The sequence below is a fragment of the Halyomorpha halys genome, unplaced genomic scaffold (assembly GCF_000696795.3).
Source record: "Halyomorpha halys isolate HHAL.00 unplaced genomic scaffold, Hhal_1.1 Scaffold408.1, whole genome shotgun sequence".
Taxonomy (NCBI): domain Eukaryota; kingdom Metazoa; phylum Arthropoda; class Insecta; order Hemiptera; family Pentatomidae; genus Halyomorpha; species Halyomorpha halys.
The window spans coordinates 834,095-845,282 of NW_027113749.1; the positions used below are offsets into that span (position 1 = coordinate 834,095).

General features: G+C 31.6%; 1 protein-coding gene across 1 annotated transcript; it reads left to right on the forward strand.

The window, feature by feature from the left end:
* The first annotated feature begins 3,571 nt into the window (after nt 1-3,571).
* LOC106682355 (endocuticle structural glycoprotein SgAbd-4) lies at nt 3,572-9,355 on the forward strand. The gene is made up of 3 exons (XM_014423157.2): nt 3,572-3,712; nt 5,852-5,973; nt 8,982-9,355. Exons 1-3 carry the CDS (start codon nt 3,704-3,706, stop codon nt 9,268-9,270), a joined length of 420 nt encoding a protein of 139 aa, XP_014278643.1. The 5' UTR covers nt 3,572-3,703; the 3' UTR covers nt 9,271-9,355.
* Nucleotides 9,356-11,188: the final 1,833 nt, after the last annotated feature.

Sequence of the window (11,188 nt, forward strand, 5' to 3'; positions counted from 1 at the left end):
GCCACTATCAAATAATTTTTCATTAACAGTTCGTCATTTGCTATAAGTCTTTGTTCATACTTGATAGTTACGGTGTTAAATGTAATATATAGATTATCTATGTCGCAACTATCATAATTTTGACATCATCATAAATTTAAAAAAAGGCGAAGTTTGTAAATGAACAAGTTTGTATCATATAAATACGGATTTAAAATATGCCTCTTTACATTAACAATAGGAAAGTAGAACGCGAAATAAATTTAAACAAAAATTTATGTTCTAAAATAGCACACTGATTATCTATATAACATTACTAGTAATATTTGTAAATGAACAAAGTAACAAAATTTTAAACGATATTAAAATTTTTATTGAAATAAGAAATAGAATCTGCACCACTCAAGGGCAGTCCATAAAGGGATCTAATTATTCATTTTTGTTTAGATGGGCACCTGTTGTCTGCATGGCAATATCACTTTTTGCAAGGGAAAAATTGAACGACCAGCATGCCAGATCTCTGCCCTACGCTAAACTCTTTCGACAATATAAGTCGATATATACAGTAATAAAACAAAAGTGAACAATTAAGTTAAATTAAATCAAACTAAGGTGAGGAAAAATTGCGTGAAACTATCACATAGTATAAGGTCAAGAACAAATGGAATGTTGAGATCTTGGAGTAGGAACTTGTTCGTTAAATAGTATGGAGCATCCATTATTGTTCGAAGGACTTGAAGTGAAATTGTTTTATATATTTCACATCAGGAAATTCAACTGTCCTCTACAGTTCACGTCTGCCAGTCTAAGTAACTTTCGATACCTTGTTGTTGTAGACTCTTTGTTCGTTCTTAATAGAATGGCGAGTTGGATTCAATGTGTGAAAACATGTGGAGTCTAGTAGTACCAGTACATTCCTAACGTGACATTTTTTTCCTCATTTAAGCATTTTGCTCACCCGAACACCTCCTGCGTTTCTTCTTTTAAGTTATGAATCGAGGTATCTTAGAACTTTTTCGAAATCTATATTTTCAACCTCTGATAGAGAGCTAAAATTGGCAATTTCAAGTTTAAATTGTATTGAATTTAATGGTGAAGATTTTTGTAATTATCACATCCAGTAATAATTGTTTTTTTTTGTTTTTTTTTAATAATTTATTTATTGATATTTACAACTGTATACATATATAAACAACAAGTAAATTTAGGTGACATAGTAACATGATAAAAACATGTAGAGAACTACCCACTGATAGAACTCCAATAACATTTCTAGAGAAGAAGATCTCGAGGCCATCTTCTTTTCAGACACCTAGGAGGATTATTAGGTAATGAAGAAGAAGCCAGGTTAGAAACAAGTGGATTTGGGTGGTTGAGAAGTTTATTATGGAAGGAACGGTATCTGATTCTGGCCAAATCGGCAACATATGGAACATTGAGGTCCTGATAGATGACTTGATTTGTGACAAAGTAAGGAGCATTAAGGATTTTACGAAGCATTTTGGACTGTAAGGATTGGATTATGGAGGAATTCGATGGTTTAGTGGAGCCCCAAAGCTCAACTCCGTATGTCCAGATAGGCCTTATAATAGTCATGTAGATCAGTCTTTTGTATCCAGTAATATTAAAAAAAATAGTACAAAACGCCTACCATGAGATAAATGCTCCCGGGACACCTCTTAGGGAACAAAAAAGTAGATCACTCCTGTGGGGTTAAGAACTCTGGTCGTTTATGGATAGTCGTCTCCAGATTCTGTTTGCTTTTGCACCTTCTATTGTGTTGTCTTCAGCTATTTTCCATCTTTACTAAAAAAACTATGAACAATTATGTTTGTTCAAATTATTTTTAACTTGTTCTTTTCAATTAAGTGGGTTGAAAGGCACAAAAAAATTGGTATGTCTCCTCGATTAGAATCTGTCACAGTCGGTCATTCGAGTGCCATATGTTTGAGGTCCATCTTTGCTGTTTGAAGTGAAGTATGTCTCACGATAGGTTTCAGTATACTGCTCTGAAAATGTTGGAGCCTCTTGGCCGTTGATGGTGCTACATTGGATAGCAAAGGTGCTCCAAAGAGTAGGGCTGGCCAGAGAACTCTTTTATAAATCATTAATTTGAGGCGGAGAGAAAGATTAGGAGACGTTTCCTAACCTGCTTGATCTTCTTATTGCAGTGGTGAGATAGCGTGAGGTATCTGTCAAGGGTGACACTCAGATATACTATGCTGCCTGCTGCTTTATTCCTTACCTTTATAGACTTTAGGGAGAGGACGCTTGTTATTCTGGAAGGAGAAAATAATACAATTGGTCTTCTTGGGATTAACTGTAATACTCATCCCTTCCAGTTTCTTGGTTGAAACGTATTTGAACTCACACACTTGAACTTTAGGGTACATCTAAATCATCGGGCATGAAATGGAACTAATAATTTCAGGAACTGTTGTTGAGAAGGTTGAGTGTTGTAGGTGAGTCCTTTTCAAATATTTTCCTTAGTGAATCGTTTTTACTGGAGATACCTTTACTAATTACAGCCAATTAAATATTTTAATATTATGCGACTGTTTATGATCCTAATCCAAACGGGATTTGAAGTTGGGGGTGGTTATATAATCCAATCTTGTATAACTTAGTAGTTATTAATGAGTAATTAAACAATTTTTTTATTAATAATAAATATTATAAGTTATTATAGGTGTCGGGTCGATCGGGTTGGTTTTTTGAACCTGTTTGAACTTTTTTTTTTCTTTGTAACAATATATGGTGAATGATTTCTTTCTAATGATTAATAATTCAATTATATTAATAATTATTATATATTAATAATTTACTCAATTAGTTACCAATAGGTACTACGTTTGATTAAAATCGGTAATACATTTATAATCCTTCAAACATTAGTTTGGGATTAATCTAAATTAACATTGATTGGGAATTTTACAATGGAAAATTAAGAGAACTTTTACATGTATCCCAATTCACAGAAACAGACATAGTGCAAAAAAGTGTTATCGTCTACGGATTAATATTCCTTCATTTAATGGGCGAGCTATTTTATTAATTATTTAAAACATTAGTACATAGTAATAATCGCTTATCGGCTATAGGAGAACTGTGAACTCAGAGCTATAGTTAAAAGGAAGAACATTATTGTAAATGGACAATATATATTTACAATAATGTTGTTACTTTCCACCACTCAAGTCATTTTTACTCTATACAAATAATTAATGAGAAAACAGTGAAAATATAAAAGTATATAGATTTAAATTATGTTAATGATATATATAATATTTTGTATAGTTATAATTCTTATAAAGTACACATTTTATACTGTATTTTGTTATATATATATTTTTTAAATAGACAGATTAATTTTAAATGATTAATTCATTGCATTTCATCAACGTGCCTTCGGCTTTCCTAGACTACGTGTTTAAGCTTGGAAATGATCAGTTTTTTTTTACGCAATTAGTACAAACGAAATTTACATTTTATAAAAACTTATATAAATTTCATTAGAATGCGAAGTCTAACATTATTTAAATTGCGTCTATAAATATCCGGTCAGTGAGTGGCGTCCTTTAAAGAATGTTTTGCAATCATAGCGAACATCCCCAACTGAGGGAGTCGGTGAAGCATTCCAATTGGCTAGAAGATTCCCCACCGCCTAGCTATATATACCTTGATATTGGTTGCTAATTCACAGTTGGATACCCACATCGACATCATGATAAAGGTAAGATGAAAAATTTTGTATTTCATAGAAATCTTTCTAAAATCTTCATTCCACGAACATCTTCTTTTTGAATCATTCGGTAGAAATATTAGAGTTTTAAACAAAAGTATATTTCTTTCCGTAGTTTCGATTTACAATTAAAGGTGATCGTCAGCTTAAAAAATAATCGGTTAATTTATATTCATATATAATTAATAGTAAATATTTTTATAACTTCAAAAGAATCAAATTTATAAATAGTTGATCCGTTTATAATGGTCAGATTGGTATCAATAGCAGTGATTTAGTAACAAATATTTAACCAATTAACAGATCTATAAAGTAATTATGGACAAATAATCACTTTTTAGTAATTACGTTTCATATGCATTCTACAATATTTTAACTGATTAATATTTGACTATTATCGATTATTCTCAAACACATACAATTGACATGTGGAATTCCAATCGGTATGTATGGATTAAAAACTAACATCAAGGTAATGATGTTTCTATTAACTTTTAATTCACACCACCTTAAAAAAATCACTGCTGGCAAAACATTAGTGAAATGGTTCAGCGGCACCTCTCCCTAATGTTTCGTTGGTCAAGAATGTTCTTATCAACACTTCAGCATACAGTGAGTGTAGCATCCTTGTGGTTTTGGCGTTATTGTGCATAAATCTGATAACGATTCTTGTCATGTGCTATATAGTCTTCAGTTAGTCGGTTTACATTTAAGTTTAAATTTGAAAATGAGTTGGATAACGTTGATGATGTGCTATAATGGTTGAGTGTCTCGAAGCAAATTATGATCTTAAATATCACGTTTTATTGGATCCGAAAATTTGCGATAAATAGGTCCGAATGGAATCAGGTAGGCATTAGTAGTTATTAGATTTCTAACTGAATTTTTATTCGGATATATTTTAAGAAAATATTAAATTTTCATATATGTGTATATGGAGTTTATCTAATTTTACGATACATTTTAAGACCTATGTAGATTTTATTTGAGGAATAGGGAACTTTAAACGAATAATAATAATAATAGGAATATGTCAAGGGAAAGTCGAGTATTCGCAAATTCGTACAATCCATGTAGTCAAGTGTGAAAATAGAGCAATGTGGGCATTTCCTAGACTCAATCACTGTCCAAATGGCTAGAGTGAAATGGTCAATGTTCTACAGCGACCCTGATGCATTCGCGTTCCTATACTTCATAGAACATTCTTCAAACACTGGTTGTGAAAATTTACTTCCCCATGAGAAATCTTGGTTTGAAAGATTGTGGTTTCAGAGATGCCCTTCTTGGGCACTAAACAAATTGAATGAATCATAGTAATTATACTGGGCAAAACAGCGTAATTGCAGCCGAGTACTGCCAATTTAATTGTAAGCTCCTAACATTGCCTATTTAAGCTAGAAATCCATTACCAATGTTTACTCATTTGATTCCTGCAAATTCGTAACAAATTCATATATTAAATCCATAAATAATTCGATAAATGACTTTTGATTGAAATTTCAAAGCTGCAAATTTAAATTTCCAGTAGATGAACATCAGCCCAAAAATAAATACAATATAGAAACACCATCGAGAGCACTTATCCAAAATCTCTCAATATTTTTATCGAATTCTCTTAATTCGTTTATTGCAGCTGCATCTGCGTTGCTTTCTACGATGCTTCGTTACGACAGACACCTCGACCTATGACCTTCATTAGCATGAGGTCCTCATTGCAGGCCTTATTCGGCTGCAGATGGAATTATCACAGAATAAAGCAGGTCATTTCCATCCAAGGATCGTCAATTCATCATCACTATGAATTAATTACACTCATCCTATTAACAGCAATTGCATAATATTGATATACAAATTTTATAAGGGATTTTTTTTTTTCGAATATACTTTAGAATCTCTTTTCCCATATTAAAAATTATATTAAAAAAAATTAGCACTATTTGATCCAAATCGACTAAAAAGCTGCAGGGCAAATTACATTATAACATTGAAAACGATATAATAATTTATTAATTGAAATGATAAGCTCAATTATAGGAAACAACAATTAGTATGAATAACGTTGAACATAAAAAAATATTTTATTTTATATGTATGTGTTCATATGTAACATTGTAATATTTGTTTTGGTAGTTATTGGCCGTCGCTTGCCTGTTCGGAGCCGCCCTGGCAGCTCCTCAGTTGGCCCCCAACCAGCCCATCGCTATTGTATCCAGCTTTGACGATCACAATCCTGATGGTTCTTATCAATGGGGGTAAGTACTAACAATACTTTAACACAATATCGATAAATAAGCCATATATGTAAACGCTTATAGTATTGCAGTCCATAATACTAACTCACTATGTTGAGTATGTTATCCGCAATGATATGACAGCTAATAAATCGTAATATAAAATCATATAGGCTTCGTTTAATCCGCTTTTATGTGGATATTTCAATACATATAGATATGAACGAATAAGTAGTTGATTATATAAACAATCTTTACCCCTTCAATAGAAAGTTATACAAAGCTGAATAACAGTTGAGATGTGTGGGTCCTGAAGACCACCCGCAATACAGGTATTATAAAGGACTTTATTTTTACAATATTATAATTTTAAAAAAATATTAAAAAAAGAACATATTAATATTATCTAATCGTAGTAAGAGGTACTACAACAAGAAAATTATGATTGATCCTAAAATCTGGTATATTTGACTTAAATGAATAGAAAACTAGATTTATTAAGTAAAGGACCAATCAAACTGCTAACTCCCATTTCAATCAATGCCAAATCTTTATTTAGAACGAATCTTGCTTCCCCATTTCGCCCACAATACCTCGTGATGTCCCTATCATATCTTTAAATGTTTACTAATAGGGAATAATACAATCTTTGTAAAAAAAAAATTACAAACATCAAGTTAATTTTATAGTTGGTCGCTAATCGGCGGAATTGGTGTGGAATCAGCACTCTCGTCCTCCAAAAAGCCCTTTCTTAGCTTACCTTTGCAATTATTTATACAATATTAGCCATTCTCCATTACAATCTTAAAGAGATTATACCATCAAAATAATAAGAGCGAATCATGCCTCCACCGCCCCCAATATCTCTTGATAACTGCCTTTCAAATATTGAAAACAATAGTAATATCGCTTAAAATTTTTTAATTTGTCGCAAAAAATAAGGCATGGCGTCCAAGATATAATTATTTTTTGTGTTATCTTTTCTTTATTGTAACGTATATCGACCAATCACCATTAAAATTAATTTTATTTCTAAAGATAATACAGACCGTATCTGAAGGCTGGAATGGAGGGTAATTTTTTAAAGAATGCTCGACTCGCATTTAGTAAATGTTTTCCAGGTATGATAAGAAAAGCTGTTACCATGGGATAGGGATATAACTCACATATCTAAATTGTCACATGTATAAATATGCACTGTAAATTATTAAATTAGAAATATTTTTTGGTGACAAAATTATTCCAATACGTAAGGAATAAATCTACTAACTATTACCAAAAGATCGGAAAGCATAAAAAAAATATCCAAACATGCATCAATGGCAAATATCTGTTTATAGCAATAGACTGATCCAGATTATTGAGACGGAAAACTTTCCAAAAATATCAAGGAAGAAGTACCAATCTATCAGCTATCAGTCGTTAAAAGTACCAAATATCATTACTTAAAAACATGGTTGCTAACATATTAGTAAATTGCATGTGACACTGTTAAATTTAATATAAATTTTCTTACTATTCAATTTGTATGGGCTGTTCAAATATGCTTAAAGTTTTTTGCTTACTCTTATCTATTAATTAGTTATCATAATAATGCAATATTATCGATTCGTCTATAATTATAGTATCTATCTATAATTATAAAATTCGATAATACTAAAAATAGTATTATACTGTACTATAAAATATATAATACTATATAAACTACGCAGATACCTAATTTAACTTATTCTCTCTGGGTCGGAAGATGGCAAGAGTCAATGGCAAAACGGGGATATTGAAACGTGTGAGGCTAAGGAACCTTTGGATAATTTAAGGTCATGGAATACCTTTCTCCTTGTAGTCAGTATCTTCTAATAACCTTCCAGCGTCCTTGCGTCTTCTCCTGGCTCTCTCGTTCGTAAAATGGCAACTGCTAAGGCTTTCATTATGTAACCGCACAGCAGAGATATTAAGAAGTCCAGCTCAATTATCTCCATTTTCACGATTCCTAAAGTGGTAATATACCTATCGATTAGAACAATAGATGTTGAGTTTGTGTAATATACACTATAGTTTTTCATTTTATTTTGTTGTTTTTTTATTAAACACTGCTGCAATCATGCAGCTGAAATTCGACGGATTAATTTCAGGTGTAACGCAATTCAAAACCTTGAGTTAATGTTTGGCAATTAAGTTATCTAATAGAATTATGATCACACAAGAGTTGCAAAGAGACATCGTCAATGACATTTATATAATTAGGAGCAGTACGTACATTTATAACAGTGTTTTTGTTCTTAAAGGTTTCTGTTTTTCAAAAAAGAAAGACCTAGAAGAGTTCTCAACAATGCCTTTATAAATGGAAATATTTAAATTTATTGAGTTAGATGGTTATATATTCATTTTTGACATGGGGAGTAGAAAAATGTATAAATATGTACATTATAATTTGAGATTAAAACGTTCTGATATTAATCTAAATACACGCAAGCTCCTTTTTTCATTTTCTCTCACCTAAAGAAAAATCATTCACCAGTCCTGAAACAAAATCATTCAATTGGTTAGTGAGGTTAAGAACATTCATATGTTTTAGAACTAAAAATAGGTCAAAACCTCGTGAATTATGTAATGATAATATTTAATATTCAATACCAATACTCTCTGAAAAAACACGTTAATTTTTTATATTTCAATATCAGAGTATTATCTTGGTCTCAATAAATCTTATTGGGTATTGTAATAAATTATTGGACGTTTCTTTTCTGATGGAGGTGTTTCACTAATAAAGTAACCTTATATATTTATTATCACCATATTATCGCTGAACAGTCTCCATGCAATTTGTTGCAGTTCTTTACATATATTTATTTTTAATGAATCATATATTAAATCCAAATACAATGATACGACCAAAACTAATATTATGCATCTATAGAAGGCATAAATCAATTTATGTTGTTTCTTTGGCAAATTATTAAGTTTATTATAATACAAATAATATAGAAATGAAACTGAGACTTATCTTCATCTTTTCTGTATCTTTGCAGCTATGAGACAGCCAACGGCATTAAGGCACAGGAATCCGGCTCACTGAAGCCTGCTCAAGACCCCAAGGACGGACAGGTCGTGGTGGCGCAGGGATCTTACTCCTACACCGCAGACGATGGTTCCGTCATCACCCTCACCTATGTGGCCGACGACGTAGGAGGTTTCCAAGCACAGGGTGATCATCTGCCAACTCCACCACCAATTCCAGAGGCCATCAAGAGGGCACTAGACTTCATCGCATCTCAACCCCAGCAGCCACAAGGACAGCCACCAAGGAGATTAAAGTAATGCGATTGCCATAGGATCTGATACAATACATTATTTTTTTTAATAAAAAAATCTGAAAATGTGTAAATAAACGTGTTACAATAAAGTTTAAATTTTATACTTACCTATTTCTGTCTATTGGTTGGAGACATGAGATTATTTCTCAACTGAGGACATTTAATTACAAAAATAACTACGTCCATCTAATTGAAACATCTTTTCTATCTTACTTTTTTTATGTGAATTCAACTCCAACTTCTTGCATTAATCTCATCCAAGGATTTTTATGCACGTAAATTAGAAGACTGAACATTTTTATTTTTAAATGTTTAAACACTGTGATGAAAAATGAAATCCTTTTTAGCACAAAAATAAATAAAATTTTTAAATGAAATTATTAAAAATGTGAAAGGAAAACCAGTGACTGCAGTTCATTTGTCAACTAAGTCAGTAGGAGAAGGAACCGGCAAAGTTGCTCAAAAGGTGTACCGGCGAGAGCTACATGGTCCCAAAATTTATTACTATCTGCTTAATTAAGATTTTACAAGAAAATTATGCTCTCTGATCATGCTAATGAAAGTGACAAAAGAATAAGACAATTAAAGAATCAACCATTCATCGATCATGAAGCAGAAAAAGGTCACAGATTCTTTGTCATTTCATGTTCAAATGACAAGGAATTAATTTAACTATTTTTATGTTTTTAAAAATCCATTATTTTTTTCTATTGGCTAAACCAAACTATGTCTTATCTAATTATTTATTTTAATTGATAATTAAGTATGATTATTTGTCATGGTATTAAATAATCATGACGATTTCCCGCTTAATTAGAAAACTCTCTATGACTAAGCCTTATTTATAATTTTTGTCAATATGAGAATCCGGAAAATCTTCATAAACGGAAATATAAAAATCATTACAGTTGCGAAAAAATAAAGATATTTTAGGAACAGTTTCGTGGGAAAATTGGCAAACGAAGATATGTATATCTCTACAGTGCTTATAAATAAGTAATGTTTTGTCTCGATTAGTCTAAAAAATATAATTCAAAAAATAAATATTCTCTAAAATAAAACATATTTGTCTCAATATTTTTATTTTTGTATCATTGTAAAACGTTGGATTTTGTGTGAAACATAAATTATTATAATTATATTATTTTAATTTCTTGAGACAGGTAATTATTTATTAAATAAATCAAAAAATGTATCCTTTTTAGTCTCAACACTTTTTATTTCAACAGTCCAACGTTCAAAATTTTGGCCACTTCAGCCATCTTCAAGGACATCTTCAATTATTTTTTTTTTTTATTTTATTATTTTTTTTTTTTTATAATTTATTTATTGATATTTACAACTGTGTACACATATATACAACAAGTAAATTTGCTGTAGGTGACATAGTGACATGATAAAAACATGTGGAGAATCTACCCACTGATAAAACTCCAATAACATTTCTAGAGGAGAAGATCTCAGAGGAGAAGATTGAGCAAAAAGAGTCTACGGAACTATCTCAAGTAGAGTTGAAAGCGTAAACCCTCAGTGATAACCGACCACATGAGCCCTTTAATTGCCACTGGGCTGATCCGTTGAATCAAGCCTTTATCCAGGTCTAGTCATAGCACTGGTGGCGTACACTCTAGTTGAGATAGAGAAGTTCATTACCAATCTATTCCCACAAGAGTTGTTTTTTTAGTATGCTCACCCTAGACGAAGGCCTATCTCCTCTCCCTTTCTTTAGCAATCTTAGTCCGACCGCTTCATCTCGGCAACTAAGATTGTAACCTAATTCTTAACGGTTACACTGGTCCGTCCGCTTCATCTCGGCAACAAGTGTAATTTCAGACGCCTAGGAGGATTATTAGGTAATGAAGGAGAAGCCAGGTTAGAAACAAGTGGATTTGGGTGGTTGAGAAGTTTATTATGAAAGGAAC

Bases quoted from the DNA above. Each gene is read 5' to 3' on its own strand.
- LOC106682355 (XM_014423157.2), top strand. The intron at 5,974-8,981 runs GTAAGTACTAAC...GTATCTTTGCAG, and splicing joins GATGGTTCTTATCAATGGGG to CTATGAGACAGCCAACGGCA.